We start from the raw sequence: 19,315 nt of genomic DNA, 5'->3' as shown, positions 1-19,315 counted from the left end.
CCTGGACATGTGTAGAATTTTTACAGGGCTGATTATCCAGAGCTGTAGTTCAAGATGCCAAGAGCCCAAATGAGGAAGCTAAAAAAAGGAGCAGGGGGCATATCATGGCGCCTCTTTGACCTCTCTTGATAACAGCTCTTTCTCTTTTTTTTTCTAATATTTATTTATTTATTCGGGGGGAGAGTGCAAGTGGGGGAGGGGCAAAGAGAGGGGGACAGAGGATCCAAAGCAGGCTCTGCGCTGACAGGCTGACAGCAGTGAGCCCGATGTGGGGCTCTAACTCATGAACCGCGAGGTAATGACCTGAGCTGAAGTCAGACGCTCAACTGACTGAGCCACCCAGGTGCCCAATAACAGCTGTTTCTATTATGAATTGTGTATTTTCATCGTGTCATGCAAGCTCATTGAATCATGAAGAAATTGGAAAATGATCTAAAGAAGTGCTGATAAATGTAATTCCTAGCAATAAATATATAACTGTCAGCAATATTTTTGCATTTTTAAACAGTGCTCTTGCAAGACGGAGCTCTGAGAATTTCTGAGTTCAATCGACAGATATGTTTTCTTTGACCTTTATACATTATGGAAATTTTGGATATTTACTTTTGATCCACTTACCTTTGGGAAGATGGAATCCCAATTTGTTGAAACCTTCTCCTTATATTTTACTTATTAATGGATTTGGAGTCAGATTTCAAAACCTTACAACTTGAAAGTTAAGTCTAACCTGACAATTGTCTTTAAACATACAGAAATGGAAGAGAAATTAGGGAGATTTTAGCTTAATAGTTCCTGCTAAGACAGTGCAAGGCTTTCTCTTTACTGACTAGACATAGCTATGAAAATACATTGTGGCCTGGGCTGCCTGTCCCCTGGATGGTGAAAAATGCCAGTTGAGCCACTTTTTCTTCTATGGCAAACTGTCTTCTCTGTTGGCAAATTCTCTCATTTTACATGATAAACACCATCCAGTTTTTAAAAATTTGTTGAGACATGGCGATGCGGACAGACACTGGCATATTCACCAGTAAAAAGGATCTCATTTTTATCTGCCTGAGGTTAAATTAACATCTATTGATTTCTGCTTTTTCACTGTCCTTTTACCCAGAGCAGAAGGTGAACATGAGGCCTGAGAACCAGAGCAGCACATCTGAGTTCCTCCTCCTGGGGCTCCCCATCCGGCCAGAGCAGCAGGCCATGTTCTTCACCCTATTCCTGGGCGTGTACCTGACCACGGTGCTGGGGAACCTGCTCATCATCCTGCTCACCAGGCTGGACTCTCGCCTCCACACCCCTATGTACTTCTTCCTCAGCCACTTGGCCCTCACTGATGTCTCCTTCTCATCTGTCACCGTCCCCAAGATGCTGATAAACATGCACTTTCAGGATCAATCCATCCCCTACACAGGCTGTGTAACACAGATGTATTTTTTCATATTTTTTACTGATCTGGACAATTTTCTTCTCACATCAATGGCATATGATCGGTATGTGGCTATCTGTCACCCACTCCACTATACCACCATCATGAGAGAGGGGGTGTGTATCTTACTAGTAGCTGTATCTTGGATCCTGTCCTGTGCCAGTGCCCTGTCTCACACCCTCCTCTTGGCCCAGCTGTCCTTTTGTGCTGACAATGCCATCCCCCATTTCTTCTGTGACCTTGGTGTCCTGCTCAAGCTCTCCTGCTCAGACACCTCCCTTAATGAGCTGGTCATTTTCACAGCAGGTGTGGCAGTCATTACTATCCCACTAATTTGCATCTTGATCTCTTATGGCCATATTGGGGCCACCATCTTGAAGGTTCCCTCTACCAGGGGGATCTGCAAAGCCTTGTCCACATGTGGCTCCCACCTCTCTGTGGTATCTTTGTATTACGGAACAATCATTGGGCTGTATTTTTTCCCTTCATCCAGCAGTTCCAGTGACAAGAACATTATTGCCTCTGTGATGTACACAGTGATCACTCCATTGCTTAACCCTTTCATTTATAGCCTAAGGAACAGAGACATGAAAGGGTCCCTGGAGAAACTCCTCAACAGGCCAATAGTCTTATGTCGGTGACATCTGCTCGTCTTTATAACAGACATAGGTAATCACATATCCCCAGATGCTAGACCGCTAATCTTAAGCCTAGCATGGAATAGGTGCTCAGTATATATTTGACAACTTCAATTACATTGTTACAGTTATTCACTCTTTTCCTACCAACTCTTTAGTAGAGGCTGTGAATTCTTAGTTGATATCATTGATTACTACTCTTGTCTATTAGATTGTGATATCATGTAGCTAATACAATGTATGTTTCGCCCCTTATTTCCTGGGAATTTATTAGTTCTTTTCAAAAAATAGTTTATTGAGGTATAATTGACATATAAATGTTATACGTATTTAAAGTGTACACCTTTATGTTTTGATATGTATATGTTGTGAAATGATTGCCATTTCAAGCTAATTGATATACCTATCACCTCCACATAGTTAACATTTCGTTTTATTTTTGTGTGTGTGGTGAGGGAATTTAAGATACATTTACCTAGGGGTGCCTGGGTGGCGCAGTCGGTTAAGCGTCTGACTTCAGCCAGGTCACGATCTCAACGGTCCGGGAGTTCGAGCCCCGCGTCAGGCTCTGGGCTGATGGCTCAGAGCCTGGAGCCTGTTTCCGATTCTGTGTCTCCCTCTCTCTCTGCCCCTCCCCCGTTCATGCTCTGTCTCTCTCTGTCCCAAAAATAAATAAACGTTGAAAAAAAAATTAAAAAAAAAAGATACATTCACCTAGCAAATGTCAAGTATACAATACAGTATTGATATCTGTGGTCATCTTGCTGTACATTAGTTCTCAAAAACTTTTTCATCATGCATAACTGAACTTTGTTCAATATACTAGGTGAAATAAGTCAGACACAGAAAGACAAATCCTGCATGATCTCACTTTTATGTGGAATCTAAAATAGTCCTATTTAGAGAAGCAGATATAGAATGGTGATTGCTGGGAGCTAGGGGGAAGGAGAAATTGGGTGATATTGGAAAGTTATTCTTTGAGAAAGAAGCTATAAATGAAATCAGGAGGGACTCAATACATTTTAATTTATTTTCATTTAGGATAGAGTAAATACCAGAAAAATAGTGAGACCTTCTTTTTTTTTTTTCTATGAACCAAAACCTGTATTTAAAAAAAATCAGTGGTTAGAAGTTATCAGGGACATTTTATATGCTTTTCCTTCATGATATAGAACTGTAAATACTTTTAAAGAAGGTATCTCCTAAACCTTTTATTTTTTTATTTTTTAATACGAAATTTATTGTCAAATTGGTTTCCATACAACATCCAGTGCTCATCCCCAACAGGTGCCCTCCTCAATGCCCATCACCCACCCTCCCGTCCCTCCTACCCCTCATCAACCCTCAGTTTATTCTCAGTTTTTAAGAGTCTTTTATAGTTTGCCTATCATATAGATTCTGTCACTCATTAGCTATTTTGCAAGTTACCTACTCTACGTCAGTGTGTCTAGACCTTGTCGTACACAGCTGGATAAGGATACAACCTCCATGCAAAAGAAGGGAACAGTCTAGTGGTGTAGAGACAGGTGAGCTAAAAATATACAGGAATATTAAAAAGTGCTTTAATATAATACTATTGATAATAATTGTGCTTATTGAGCATGTTACTGTGTTGGGCATGCAATTAAAAGCTTTATCTGTTATTATCTTTTTTAGTGCTCATAATAATCCTATGAAGCATGTACATTATTATCTGCATTTTTCAGTTGAGGATAATGAACTTAGAGACAATGGCCTAAATATAATAAATGGCAGTAGCATAGGGAGGATATAGTTAACGCTGCCTGGATATCACCAAAAGCTTTACAGAGGAGGTAGTCCTGTAGCTGGGTTTTGAAAGATGTTCAGGATGATGATGCCTAATGAGAGAAATGGCAGTCTTGGCAGAGAGAACAGAGTGAATGAGGGCACTGAAATAGCATAGTTCAGGAAAATGTAAAAAGTGGGTGTTGCTAAAGCATATGTGTGTATGAGTTGAGGGGGGCAAGAGATGAGTCTAGACAGTCAGATAAGGACTATATGGTGAAGGGGTTAGGATGTTCTGTTGGGGACTTAAGACATTGCCTTTCAAGTGACTGGGCACCATTTGCTGGGGATGGGGTGCAGTAGGGATTAAACCTGGGGAAGGTTACATTTGTATCCTAGAAGACTATTCAGGTAACAAATGTACCACATGGGTTGGCAATGAATTGGAGAGCCTAGAGACAGAGAGCTCAATCAGAAGGTTATTGTGCATCCAGGTCACAGATGATGAAGGCCTGAATGAAGACAATGGCATGGGGACAGACAAAAGAATATCTTAGAAGGTAGACTAGAGTGGTCTTGGTAATTAATGGGAAGTAGGTGGTAGAATAGGATTGTTCTGGATTTCTGTTTCTGTAAACTGATATTTAAGAACATAATGAAGGCTAGGCACTTCGAATAATTTTGATCAGGCTTTAAAATCTTTTAAAAGTCAGTTGAGCGTCCAACTCTTGATTTCAGCTCAGGTCCTGATCTTGCAGTCCATGAGATTGAGCCCCACATCGGGCTCTGCGCTGACAGTGCACAGAGCCTGCTTGGAATTCTCTCACTTTTTCTCTGCCCCTCTCCCACTCGCTTCTGATTCTCTCTCTCAAAATAAATAAGTAAACATTAAAAAAGTCTTTTAGAAGTGGGGAAACAAGATTTTTATTAAATATATTTATTGTCAAATTGGCTAACATACAGTGTGCTCTTGGTGTTGAGGGTAGATTCCTGTGGTTCATCGCTTATATACAATACCCAATGCTAATCCCAACAAGTGCCCTCCTCAATGCGCATCCCACATTTTCCCCTCCCTGCCCCATCAACCCTTAGTTTGTTCTCTGTATCTAAGAGTGTCTTATGGTTTGCCTCCCTCACTCTCGGTTTGTAACTACTTTTTTCCCCTTCCCTTCCTCCAGGTCTTCTGTTAAGTTTCTCAAGTTCCACATATGAGTGAAAACATGATATCTGTCTTTCTCTGACTGACTTCTTTCACTTAGCACAATATCCTCCAGTTCCATCCAATTTGCTGCAAATGAAGAGGATTTCATTCTTTCTCATTGCCAAGTAGTATTCCATTGTATACATAAACCACATTTTCTTTATCTATTCATCACTTGATGGGCGTTTGGGCACTTTCTATAATTTGGCTATTGTTGAAAGCGCTGCTATAAACATTGGGATACATGTGCCCCTATGAATCACTACTCCTGTATCCTTTGGATAAATTCCCTAGTAGTGCTATTGCTGGGTTTTAGTGTAGTTCTATTTTTAATTTTTTGAGGAATCTCAACACTGTTTTCCAGAGCATCTCCACCAATTTGCATTCTCACCAACAGTGCAGAATGGTTCCCGTTTCTCCACATCCTCGCCAGCATCTGTCGTTTCCTGAGATGTTGATTTTAGTCACTCTGACTGGTGTGAGGTGGTATCTCACTGTGGTTTTGATTTGTATTTCCCTGATGATGAGTGATGTTGAGCATCTTTTCATGTGTCTGTTGGCCATCTGGATGTCTTCTTTGGAAAAGTGTCTATTCATGTCTTCTGCCCATTTCTTCACTGGATTATTTGTTTTTTTAGGTGAATTTCACAAATTCTTTATGGATTTTGGATACTAACCCTTCATTCAATATGTTATTTGCAAATATTTTTTCCCATTCCGTTGGTTACCTTTTAGTTTTGTTGATTGGAGGAAACAAGTTTCTAACCACCTGTTTTTTTAATTTTTTATTTATTTAAAAAATTTTTTTTAAATGTTTATTTTTTGAGAGACAGAGACAGAGTGTGAGCAGGGGAGGGACAGAGAGAGAGGGAGACACAGAATCTGAAGCAGGCTCCAGGCTCTGAACTGTCAGCACAGAGCCCGACAGCCCGATGCAGGGCTCGAACCCGTGAATCGTGAGATCATAATCTGAGCCAAAGCTGAACACTTAACCAACTGAGCCACCAGGTACCCCACCACCTGCTTTTTAAAAAAAAGGTTCCAGGGGCTCCTGGGTGGCTCAGTCAGTTAAGCATCTAACTTTGGCTCAGGTCATGATCTAGAAGTTCATGAGTTTGAGCCCTGTGTTGGGCTCTGTGCTGACAGCTCAGAGCCTGGAGCCTGCTTCAGATTCTGTGTCTCCTTCTCTCTACCCCTCCCCACTCATGCTCTCTCTCTCTCTCTCTCTCTCTCTCTCTCTCTCTCTCTCTCAAAAAATGAATAAACATTAAAAAAAAATTTAAGATTCCAAGCAAAAGGCAGGCAAATACCATAAATAGGCAAATTTGAAAGCTCTTCATTATCACCCCCAACTCAATCCCGATTGAAAGCACATCCTACTCACATGACACTACCTACATGAAAAGACTTATAAATAATATGTATTTACAAATAATTCAGGGTGAATTATTTTATTGTCAACATCATATTAACTCTACTTAAAACGGGTGACCTTAAAGGAACAGAAGTGTGAATATGGGGATTGGGGTGGGTATACTAGGATGTATCAAAAGAAGAATAAATTTGGAACTTTGAATACAGTGGTAACTATTTTGACTGTGTAGGACCTAAGAATGTTAGACTACTCAACAGTGACAGGTAATAGAGTCCCCAGGTGGATCTTTGTACACTCTATGCTGACTTAATTGCTAACTGACACAATGATATTGGGGAAACCAAACAGACATGTAGTCTCATCTCTTAGTCTGCTTGGGGCCTGTGGGAAAGCCCCAAACAGGGTTACAACATGTCTGCACTGCCACTGGATTAAGATTCCGTGAGGCTCAGAATGGAGAAAGAAACTAGAAGACCATCTAGAGAAACCACCATCTAGAGAAACCAGAAGGTAGGGCTAATTGGGCCAGTTTGAGCAGCAGGTTCAGGACATCAAGGGGACACTGATGGCAGGGATAGTGTGGAGCTGTATCCAGTAATCTTACACCTCAGCCTTCCTCGTATCCAGGGGTTATGTCATCAGGCCTTAGAACTCTTCCAACGGACCCTCTCCTGAAATAACTGATCATGAGAAGTAGAAGGTATTTTTCTTGCCAGTTCAAAGGACAGAATAAAGCTAGGCCTTCTGTGGCCCACAATCTAGAACATTAGATGTCAATAGAATGAAAGAAGAGGTGCAAACTAAGGAAATCAAAAGAGAAGGACTCCTGGGTGGCCACCAGCTCCAGCCCTGACTATAAGAATGCCCTCTCCCCCCGGCCCTACCAAGGACTCCTACAGAGAATTATCTGGAAAGGAGATCTAGAGAAAAAAGTCAAGTCCTGATTCAGGTTATCAAACAAATGGAAAACTCAAGTACTAAGATGTGGCATGTGGCTTGACACAATTTGCATTTGTGCTCACCAACTGTGGAAGTCTGGAACCGTTTGATTGTGTGGGCAATGCTCAAAAATTATTTGTTTAAATAAATAGAGGAATCATGGAACATTTTAAGATAGGTTGAATCTGAGAAAAAAAGTGCAATGGGGAATGGGATTTGGGTAGCTAGTAGATACTTCGTCATACCAGAGAAATGTAAGGAATTTAAATTATGTGGCTCTTATTTTTTTTTAATTTAATTTAATTTTTTTTAATTTACATCCAAATTAGCATATAGTGCAACAGTGATTTCAGGAGTAGATTCCTTAATGCCCCTTACCCATTTAGCCCATCCCCCCCTCCCGCACCCCCTCCAGTAACCCTGTGTTTGTTCTCCATATTTATGAGTCTCTTATGTTTTGTTCCCTTCCCTGTTTTTATATTATTTTTGTTTCCCTTCCCTTATGTTCATCTGTTTTGTCTCTTAAAGTCCTCATATGAGTGAAGTCATATGATATTTGTATGGCTCTTATTTTTAAATAATAATATTTTAGGGGTGCCTGGGTTGGTTAAGCATACAACTCTTGATTTTGGCTCAGGTCATCTCATGGTCATGAGATCAAGCCCCAGGTCAGGCTCTGCACTGGGCATGGGGCCGCTTGGGATTCTCTCTCTTTCTCTCTTTCTCTCTCTCGCTCTCCCTCTGCCCCTTCACTGCTTGCACTCTCTCTCTAAAAAAAATCATATTTCAAATATTTCTAGGGTTCTTAGAGGCAGAAGAAAACTTATTTGCTTATAAACTTTTTCCAACTCTGCAACTAAGTTATGTGGTGGATGCCTCTTTTTTAGATCTAAAGGCAAACCTGGAAGCAAACAAAGATGGTTACAGTGTTCACACCTTTTAAGTCATTAAAGGGTGCTGGCATTGAGCATTTCTGACCATCAAAGGGAAGAGACAGCACAAAGAATTCATCCTTTCTGGTAAAATCTTGGCAAACTGTGTGAAGTGGGGCAACCAGTACAGAAATCTCAACTCTGAACTTCAGTCTTCTGATGTGGAACCCTTTATCTAGTCTGCATCTCCTGGAAAGTAACCTCTGTCCTTTATTTATTTCATCTTTACCTCCATTTAATGCTACCACCAAGACAGCCCCCAATTTTTTTTATGATTGGCAAATCAATAATCTGAAAATGGAAGTGTTATGAAAGCAGGGACTTGGTCTTATCCCATGCACTTAAGAAACTTAAGTTCCTTAGCTCTTAGCACTTAGCTCCCAGCACCTAGCAGGGGTCTGGTAGATATTTGTTGAATGAGTGAATCTCAGAGAAAGGATTGTTTTGACTTTTTGAGTGGGGGCAAGGATGAAAACTTACAGCAGTAATAAAAATAGCTTTCACTTATTGAAAACCTACTATTATTTGTCACTATACAAAATGCACTTCAGAGTTTATCTCAGTTCATCTAGTCCTCCAATCACCTTACTGGAGGATAGAGGTAACTATCTCCATTTTATAGATGAGAAGACTAAGGCTCAGAGTGGATAGGTAATGGGACTACAATCTTATGGCTAGTATGTGGCAGACCCAAAACTGAAGCCAAGTTTGTGGCTTTAATGAAAAGCCACCATCACTGCATCTAAGAGGATAAAATTCTCCTGTGACTGAGGAGCCTCTTAAGGGCACCCTTCATGTCCTTGTTCCTCAGTCTATAGATAAAGGGGCTCAACATGGGGGTCACCACAGTGTACACTTGCAGCTGCTGCCATGTCCTTCTCTTCAGAGGCAACAGAGGCAGGGCACAAGTAGGCACTGAAGAGCGTCCCATAGAACACACAGATGACACAGAGATGGGAACTACAGGTGGAAAAGGCCTTGCCTTCTGCACCAGGAGTTTGGACCCTTAGGAAGGCCAATATAATGTGGATGTAGGAGATTTCAATGCAGATAAAGGGGACAATGAGTACTGTGCCTCCTATGGCAAAAACCATCAACATGCTGATGTGAGTGTCGGAACATGACAGCTTCAGGATAGGAGTTATGTCACAGAAAAAGTGAGCTATTTCCCCAGCAACAGAGAAGGACAGCCAAGCTATGAGGAGGGCAACAGTGAGTCAGGGCAACAGTGTGGGTGAGGACCCAGCACAATGCAAGCAGCAGGGCACACAGACTTGGGGGCTCATGACTGTCGAGTAGTGGAGAGGGCGGCAAATGGCCACATAATGGTCATACACCATTACAGCCAGGAAGAAGCTCTCCAGATCGCCAAACATCAGAAATACATTTGTATGAGGCAACCAGCATAGGAAATGGTGTGATGTTGAGTCTGTACATTTACCAGCATCTTGGTAACTGTGGAAGATGTTAAACCTATGTCAACAAAAGACAGGTTGGTCAGAAAGAAGTACGTGGAGGTGTGGGGGTGTGGGTCTGATCTGATGGCCAGGAAGATGAGCATGTTCCCAGTTAAAGTGACAAGATACATACACAGGAAAATTCCAAAGAGGAACTGCTTTTGCTCTGGTAACTTGGATATTCCTTGGAGGAAAAACTCAGAGATGCTGGATTGGTTTTCCATGACTCTGCAGCATCTGGAAGCTAGGGAGGAGAGTTAGATGCTAGATTTCTTCTAGAACTCTACATGTGATGACTCTCAAATCTTCTAACTTCCAAATCTCTCTTTATATTCATTATCTTCCCTAATCTGACTTCACTTCTAATCTGACTCTATTTCCTTCTTTTTCCTCTTTTTTAGGAATCTCATAGATTCTTCCTTTCTTTTCAAATCTTTCCCTCTGGTCAATATTTTATACTCTTCTAAGGAGGCTCTGGGTACTTTTCAGTCCTGGCATTACCAAGCCTTGAACGAGGTCTACCATCCCATATCAGCTTCACCGTTGCTTTGCCCAGTACATGAGTAGACTGAGATGAGTTGAATTTTACATTCTCTTGGTAGCCCCAAAATTCATACAATTTTTTTAAACTACCACAATATCTCATTTTACAGGGAAGGGCATATAAACTCATGTTCCTTTATTTCTGTATCATTTCTTCTTAAATAGGAAATAAGGAGTTCTGTATTTTTTCCCTCTTGTATTTGAGTTTTTTGTCATTGGCATCATCATCATCGCATAGCTGACATTTACCAGCCACTTACTACACTTAACAGCCACTGTACTAAGCGCTTCATACAGATCATCTCCTTTACTCCTTAAATAGCACTAGGAAGCAGATATTATTATTCCTACAATTGTATAGGGAAGAGAATTGACTAACATACAGAGGGACTCATAGCTTATAAATATTAGGGACAGAATTTCAACCCATAGCATTGGACACCAGAGACAGCATCATCAGTCAATACAGATAGAATACCTAGATACCTTCAAACATTTAGTCTCTCAAAATTTCTACTTTCATAGCTTTAGCCTCGCTTGCCCTTTCTATCTTGGATACTAGTCTTTTATAGAAAAACAATGAAGTTTACGAATGAGATAGACCCTACAGAATCATCTGGTCCAGAGGTCCTCAAACATTGGTCTGTGAGATGATTTCTAAAAGTACAGAATCCTCAGACCTACTGAGTTAAGTTATCTATGAGATAGTCTGGGTACCTGTATTTAAAAAACTAAAACTAAAACTAAACCCTCCTCAGGTATTTTGATGCTCAATAGGGATTAAGAAAACTTCATTTAGTTCAACTGCTCCATATGCTTCATAGATGATTAAGCAAAGTTTTGGAAAAGTGAAATGACTGTAAAAGTTAACACTGCTTCTTAGAGGGAGATAGTATAAGAATCAGAGTATCCAGGCTCTCAGACTAGAACTGTTTCTGTTCAGTCAGCTACCTTTCCATTTTTCATGATTTTTCTTATCAATATCTTACAGATCTAAATACATCCCTACTCCCAATCTCTATTCAGAGTCCACACCTAAAGAAAAAACCACCTCCAAACCAATACAAGATATATTGAAGGATTTTTTTCTATTTTGAAGTTAATATTTCAAACATTAGCAAGAGCAATAACTGAGAACCATCACATATTTATCTACTGCCGAACCCTACACTAATTGGGGAACACATCTCAGAGCTATATTGTTTACCCTGAGAGACCAGGTGCCACAAGCTATTTTCTCCCCTACTCTATCTCTCAATGGCAAATGTAATGCCTCACAAAGGTTAGGCTCTGTAACTGGGCACATTCTAATAACCATGTCCTGGAGGCAGGAGACTCTCTTAAGACCCAACTGATGTGTATCTTCTCAAGAGGAAGGTGATGCAGACCAGCAGACATGCTGTTCCTGGCATCCAGATCCTACCTTTAGTGAATGAGTCCATTCATTTCCATTGGAGACCTCAAAGAGATTGCAATTTATTTTAGGGAAGACCTGTATCTCTTTAATTATCTCTGTTGGCATATAATCCCTTGATCAGACTATTCCTATAGAGGTCCCTCAGTCTATACTACCAACCAGTTAACATCAGAAATCCTCTAAAAGTGTCCAAAGCTGTACTCAAGGGCCTTGTGCTAATATCTCTTGTTCTACCTTTTGGTTCTTCCTTTCCCTAAAAGGGTTTCTCATCCTTAATCCTGTCTAAAGTCTCAGAAAACTTTGTAGATCCTAGAGACAACAATGAGGTGCTTCCTGAACCTTAGGGCAACCTGTGTCTCTGTCATCACAGGGTAGTAAGATCCCTTTACTTACCTCCACTGCTTCCTCATCTACTGTGTCTGCCAACAAGTAAGAGCTGGCTTCGACATGATGGAGAGGATATTACAAAGGCAATAACTACTAGCCTGTAGTTTGTCTCAAGTTTCTCTTCTTACTGCTACTCTGGTTGCTAAGAAGAAGGCATTGCAGATGTCCTTAATTTGGGAGGAAGGTAGGAAGAGCTCAGATTCTTCTTGACAACGTTTGTAATGGGATTTACTGGAATCAGAATTTAGGATCAAGAATAATAAATACAGAAGCAAAAAAGAGCTTGCTAAGCTGAGGTTAAAAATAAGTTTAGAGGGGAAAAGGGAGAATGAGAGCAAGAGCAAGAGTGAGAGAGCAAGAGAGAGAAGGATTCTAGACAAGAAGCCTAAGAGATCAACAAAGGATTGCAAAACCAAGCCAAGGATAAATCTGAAGGGAAGGCCAGAGTTATCTTAGTTACATTCATCAGCTGGAACAAAGAAGTTCTGTACTGGATTTTTAAGATGCTCTGGGACATGTGGTACCCTGATCCCCTTCAACACAGGTATTCAGGAGTTTTGAGGTATTTTATGTTTGTCTTTTGAAACCTGAACTGAGAAACTCAGAAACAGGGAGCTGGCTCATCAGGCTAATAACAGGAGAAAGCTGAAGAGGGTTCCACTTTGGGCACCTGCAGACAGGGAGCCATGGGACAGAGTTCCCTAGAGCCTTGTTAGAGCTAACATTCATAATTGCCCAATTTACTGTCTGAATCTCTCATAATAGACCAAGTTAGTATAGTACTGGCTTCATTAAAAAAATTTTGGAAGCTGTTACTTTTTCTCTGTTAAGTGGTAGCATTAAGGAGTTGTGCTGTTTGTATTGATTTGTACACAGTCCATGCAAAAATGCACTTTCTCTGTAAATAAATATCCTAGCTTTCTCACTTGCAACAAAATTCCTGTTCCTAATTTCTTCCTATAAAGAAATCTGGAAGCTGCTGCAAAGAGTTTAGAGGCATATGATATATATTTCTGAAAGAATTCTCGGGATTCCAGTTAAAGATGTTATATTAAAGTCATGTATCCTGGGGCGCCAGGGTGGCTCAGTCGGTTAAGTGTCCAACTTAGGCTCAGGTCATGATCTCACAGTTCTAGCCCCACATCAGGCTCTGTGCTGACAGCTCAGAGCCTGGACCCTGCTTCAGATTCTGTGTCTCCCTGTCTCTGTCTGCCCCACCCCCAATTGTGCTCTGCCTCTGTCTCTCAGAAATGAGTAAACGTTAAAAATGTTTTTAAAGTCACGTATCTAATTTTACACTCTCCTAAAATTCTGCTAAAAGTAAAGTGATTTTTTTAAAAAGGCATAAACCCCACAAGGACAGATAAAAGTAGAAAGGGAGTGGTGAGGGGAGAAGTGAGAGAGTGGTGATCAAGATGGTCTTAACATTGCCCTCAACTTGACAAAGCTGTAGGCAGTTTCTCCTGGCTGCGGGCCCCTGACCTCCACTTTCTTAGAGCTTTACTTTAGAAGACTTACAGAGTTAATTTTTTTCTCTGCCCCTTTGAGATATAAGTCTTCTCTCATGTTCTTGACAGTTGTGCAACCTGGGAATGTCTTTCTTAAGGGCCTGGGAGCCATCTCTTTAAAATGCAATCGTGAAGAAAGAACATACTTATCTCCCAGTCTCTGTGGAAGGGTAGGAGCCCTACTTTAGTGGATGCCAGTCAGCAAACACAGTCTAATCACAGTAACCAACCTTATAACAGCCTCCAGTGCTTTTCCACTAGCTCACCCCAGCAGTTAAAAATCCTCCTGCTGGCTCAGTCAGTAGGACATGTGACCTTTGATCTCAGGGTCATGAGTCCAAGCCCCACATTTGGTGTAGAGCTTACTTTAAAAAAAAAGTCCTCCTGCCTTTTTTATTTTTCCAGTGGAATTGAGTTCAGTATTTTTCCCCTCCTGTAATCATCTCTTCCCCCAGTTTTACTGAAATATAATTTACATGCAACACTGTATAAGTTTAAGGTGTAGCGCATAGTGACTTGACTTTGCATATATTGTAAAATGATTACCACAGTAAGTTTACTTATCCATCATCTCATATAGATACCAAAAAAAAAAAAAAAAGGAAAAAATTGCCTTTTCTTCTTGTGATGAGAACTCTTAGGATCTACTCTTTTAACGGCTTTCAAATATACTGCACAGTAGTGTTAACTATGGGCATGATGTTGTATATTATATCCCCAGTACTTATTTATCTTATAACTGAAAGTTTCTACCTTTTAACTACCTTATTCAAACTCCCCGAACTCCTAACCCCTACCTCTGGAAACCATAAATCTGATTCCTTTGTCTATAAGTATGGGATTTTTGGTTTTTTGGTATTTTTTTAATTCCACATGTAAGTGAGAGCCACATATACAGTATTTGTCTTTCTCCATCTGACTTACTTCACTTAGCATAATATCCTTAAGGTCCATTCGTATTCTTGCAAACGGAAGGATTCCATTCTTTTTTTTTATTGCTGAAGAGTATTCCATTGTGTGTGTGTCTGTATGTGTGTGTGTCTCACAGCTTCTATATCACTCATCTCCTGATGGACACTTCCATTGTTTCCGTGTCTTGGCTGTGGCCAATAATGCTGCAATAAACACGGAGTGCGGATATCTCTTGGACATAGTGTTTTATTTACTTCAAGTATATTACCAGATGTGGAATTGTTGGACTGTATGGTAGTTCTATTTTTAATTTTTTGAGGTACCTCCATACTGTTTCCTATAATGCCTGCACCGACTTAGAATTCCTCCAACTGTGAACAAGAGTTCTCTTTTCTCCATATCTTCACCTGCCAATAGTATTGAATAAGGTCTTCTTTGCATGTTTAGCACCATATGCTGCAATTTTTCTTTATCTCCATGTGGCATTAATGAGTGAACAGATATGGAAAAGTGGAATTCTAAACTGGCAGTAGGTGAAATATAAGAATCAATCTTGTCACACCAAAGAATCCTCAAAAAGGCCCACAAACTGGAAGCCCTTGGTACCGTGGGACCCAGGAGTGAAAGGGTAGTCTAAGAGGTGACAGTTATTTCAGGAAAACCTAGGTCCCTTAGATTACTCTTTACACGCCACCCTGTGGGAATGCTATCCCTGTCTTATCCCAGCTAGAAACTGGGAGGTTTACTTTCTGGAGAAGCTTGGGAATGGGGGTTGCCACAAATAGCTAGAATTATATTATTAGTGAATCATGTGAAAAGCAAGGAAAATATATGACTATACATGCACACCAAATGTTGAATGCTGAGACCCACAGCCCTTTATCCAGATTTTTCTTCTAGACTTCTATCTGAATATAGAATATTAGAATAATTTTCTTCTCCTACTGGCATTGGAGACCCCTCCTCAAAACGCATTTCCAAGCCAGATCACGCTTCAGTGGAACTCAAAGTCGACAGCTCCATCTATAAGCATAGAGCTACCAGCCAGTTTCCAAAAATGTACTGGGTTATGGCATAAGTCAACACAGCACATAAATCTGAAGTGCACAACTCAATGAATTTTTCATGTTTACACCTGTGTAACACCCCACTAATCAAGATATATAATATCTCCTCCAAGTTAGAAGGCTCCCTCTTTTCCCTTCTGAGCCATTATCCTCTTGGAGGTAACTACTCTTGTGATACATATTACCAGAAGATTAGTTTTGTCTATGATTAAAGTTCAAGTAAAAGGAATCACATGGTAGAACTCTTACATCTGGCTTCTTTAGCTCAACATGACATCTGTCACATTCAATCATGTTGTGACATGATTTGTATTGTATTGCTATATAATATTTCATTACACAAATAATACTTTATTCATTTTTCCTGTTGATGAACATATATGGTCATTTCCAATTTTTTACTATTATGAGTAAAGGTGACAGGAACATCCTTAAGTATGTCTTTTGTGGGCCATATGTACTTATTTCTCTCAGGTGTATATGCAGAGGTGATATGTCTGAGTCTTAGGGTAAGCAATATTTAACTTTAGTATATGTAGGCAAACTATGTTCCAAATGCTTATACAAATTTACATTCCCATCCAAAATAATTGAGGTTCTAGTTGCTAAATAGTCTCAAAAAAGTATCAGTGTCAGTCTTTTTATCTCTGGGGTAATGTTGAGGAAAACTGGGGAGATGAAAATGTCGTTAATACATTTTAAAATGTCATAATACATTTTTAAAATGTATATATTTTAAGTATTTATTTAAATTCCAGTTAACATACAGTGTAATATTATTTTCAGGTGTACAATACGGTGATTCAACACTTCCATGGAACACCTGGTGCTCATCACAAGTGCACCCCTTAATCCCTATCACCTGTTTAACCCATCATCCCAGCCACCTCCCCTCTGCTAACCATCAGTTTGTTCTCTATAGTTAAGAGTCAGTTTCTTGGTTTGCCTCTCTCACTCTTTTTTCTCTGTATTTTGTTTCTTAAATTCCACATATGAGTGAAATCATATGGTATTTGATTTCTCTGACTTACTTCGCTTAGCATAATACTCTCTAGCTCCATCTATAGTGGCTACATGGATATATACATATATAAACATTCATTAATTTTTACAGGTATTATTTGTGTTTTTTACTCCCTGTCCTTTTTTTAATGTAAGGACAATTTTTTTAATGTAAGGCTATTATGAGCAACTTTAAGCTGAGGAATGCCAATTTGAGTAAAATGGACAAATACTTCAAAGATAAAATACATGAAAGCCGACAAAAGAAAAGAAAATCTGAATAGTTTCCTATCTACTAGAGAAATGGAATGCATTATCAAAACTTCCCATAATAAAAATATCAAGTCCCCAGTGATTTCACTGTTGGGTTCTTCCAAACATTTAAGGAAGAAATAATCAGTCTTACATGAACTCATCACTCAAGTCTTCACCAGAATAGTAGAAGAAGAAAAAGTCTGTGACTCTTTTTGTGAGGCAAGCGTGGCACTAATACTAAAATTTGAGAGGTAAATAAAAAGAAAAGAAAATCAAAGAATGATCTTTGATGTTTCAAAATTCTAAATGAAAAATTACAAAATTAAAATCAGAGTTACACAGAAAGCATACTACACTGAGCCAAAGGATTTATTCGTGATGATAGGTTAGTTTAACATTTGAAAACCAATCAATGAAAACCATTCCACTAACACGTAAAGGAGAATAATCATTTCAAAATTTCAATAGATGAAACAAAAGTATTTGATAAACTTCAACACCTATTTGCAATAAAACCTATAGGAAACTAGGAATATTTCCCTTCTTCTGCTGGCTTTATACTTCATTTGTTTTCTTTTTCTAGCTCCTTTAGGTGAAGGTTAGGTTGTATATTTGACACTTTTCTGGATTCTTGATGTAGACCTGTATTGCTATAAACTTCCCTCTAATGACCACTTTTGCTGCATCCCAAAGGTTTTGGATGGTCATGTTTTCATTTTCATTTGTTTCCAGGAACTTGTTAATTTCTTCTTTAATTTCCTGGTTGACCATTAATTCTTTAGTAGGATGTTCTTTAGCCTCCATAAATTTGTGATCTTTCCGAATTTCTTCTTCTGATTGACTTCAAATTTCATAGTGTTGTGATCAGAAAATTTGCATGGTATGACTTCAATTTTTTTGTACTTGTTGAGGGCTGATTTCTGACCCAGTATGTGATCTAATCTGGAGAATGTTCCATGTGCATTTGAAAAAAAAATGCATATTCTGCTGCTTTTGGATGAAATGTTCCAAATATACCTGTTAAGTCCATCTGGTATAGTGTGTCATTCAAAGCCATTGTTTCCTTGTTGATTTTCTGCTTACATGACCTGTCCTTTGCTGTAAGTGAGGTGTTAAAGTCCCCTACTATTATCGTATTATTATCAATGATTTCCTTTCTGTTTGTTATTGCTTTATATATTTGGGTGTTCTGAGTTAGGAGCACAAATATGTACAATTATTAGATGTTCTTGTTGGATAGACCCCCTTAGTATGATGTAATGAATGCCCTTCTTCATCTCTTGTTACAGCCTTTAGTTTAAAATCTAGTTTGCCTGATGTAAGTATTGCTACTCTGGCTTTCCTCTGATATCCATTTGCATGGTAAATATTTCTTCATCCCCTCACTTTCAATCTACAGGTGTCTTTCAGTCTAAAATGAGTCTCTTGCTGGCAGCAAATAGATGGGTCTTGTTTTTTTTTAATCTATTCTGATACTCTGTGTGTTTTGATTGGAGTATGTAGCTCATTTACAGTTGGAGTAATTACTGACAGATAGGAATTTAGTGCCATTTCATTACAGAACAAATATGTTAAACTGTCTATACTACCCCAAAGAATGCACACATTTAATGCAATCCATATTAAAATACCAACAGCATTTTTCACAGGACTATAATGAATAATCCTAAAATTTGCATGGAGCCAGAAAAGACCTGGAATAGCCAAAGCTATCTTGAAAAAGAAGAGCAAAGCTGGAGGCATATTATCATTCCAGACTTCAACTTATATTATGAAGCTGTAGCCATCAAGACAGTATGGTAGTGGCACAAAAACAGACACATAGATCCCTGGAACAGAATAGAAAACCCAGAAATGGGCCCACAGCTCTATGGTTAACTAATCTTTAAGAAAGAAGGAAAGACTATTGATGGAAAAGAAGACAGTCTCTTCAACAGATGGTACTGTGAAAACTGGAGAGCAACACGCAAAAGAATGAAACTGGACCACTTTCTTACACCATATAAAAAAATAAATTCAAAATGGATGAAAGAACTAAATGTGAGACAGGAAACCATCAATGTCCTGGAGGAGAACACAGGCAGTTACCTCTTTGACACCAGTCATAGCAACTTCTTATTTCCAGAGGCAGGGGAAACAAAAGCAAAAAAAAAACCTATTGAAACTACACCAAAATAAAAAGCTTCTGCACAGAGGAGGAAATTATCAACAAAACTAAAAGGCAACCTTTGGAATGGGAGATGATATTTGCAAATGACATATCTGATAAAGGGTTAGTATCCAAAATATATAAAGAACTTATAAAAATCAACACCCAAAAAACAAATAACCCAATTAAAAATGGGCAGAAGACATGAACAGACATTTGCTCCAAAGAAGACATACAGATGGCTAATAGACACATGAAAAGATGCTCAATATCACTCATCATCAGGGAAATACATATCAAAACTACAATGAGATACCACCTTATAACAGTCAGAATGGCTAAAATTAACAACGCAGGAAACAAG

At 39.3% G+C, this 19,315-nt stretch overlaps 3 protein-coding genes across 5 annotated transcripts in view; 1 reads left to right on the top strand and 2 right to left on the bottom strand.

The window, feature by feature from the left end:
* Positions 1-19,315, bottom strand: part of LOC106965928 (olfactory receptor 1L8-like) — a 412,015-nt gene that overhangs the window by 124,369 nt on the left and 268,331 nt on the right. The window lies entirely within an intron of this gene.
* Positions 1,123-2,064, top strand: LOC106965673 (olfactory receptor 1J4). Its single transcript, XM_015061749.3, has one exon. The coding sequence runs from the start codon at positions 1,123-1,125 to the stop codon at positions 2,062-2,064; it is 942 nt and encodes a 313-aa protein (XP_014917235.3).
* LOC106965961 (olfactory receptor 1N1) lies at positions 8,916-10,326 on the bottom strand. The gene is given in 5 exon segments (XM_027034743.2): positions 8,916-9,110; positions 9,112-9,465; positions 9,467-9,523; positions 9,526-9,632; positions 9,635-10,326. Coding segments are annotated over 5 exon segments (933 nt in total). The 5' UTR covers positions 9,936-10,326; the 3' UTR covers positions 8,916-8,996.

This window comes from Acinonyx jubatus, chromosome D4 (genome assembly GCF_027475565.1).
Source record: "Acinonyx jubatus isolate Ajub_Pintada_27869175 chromosome D4, VMU_Ajub_asm_v1.0, whole genome shotgun sequence".
In the NCBI taxonomy this organism is placed as follows: domain Eukaryota; kingdom Metazoa; phylum Chordata; class Mammalia; order Carnivora; family Felidae; genus Acinonyx; species Acinonyx jubatus.
Note: the sequence above shows the minus strand (reverse complement) of the source record. Positions and strands in the feature narration are given on the sequence as shown.

Coding starts and splice junctions, on each gene's coding strand:
- LOC106965673 (XM_015061749.3), top strand. CDS start 1,123: ATGAGGCCTGAGAACCAGAGCAGCACATCTGAGTTCCTCCTCCTGGGG.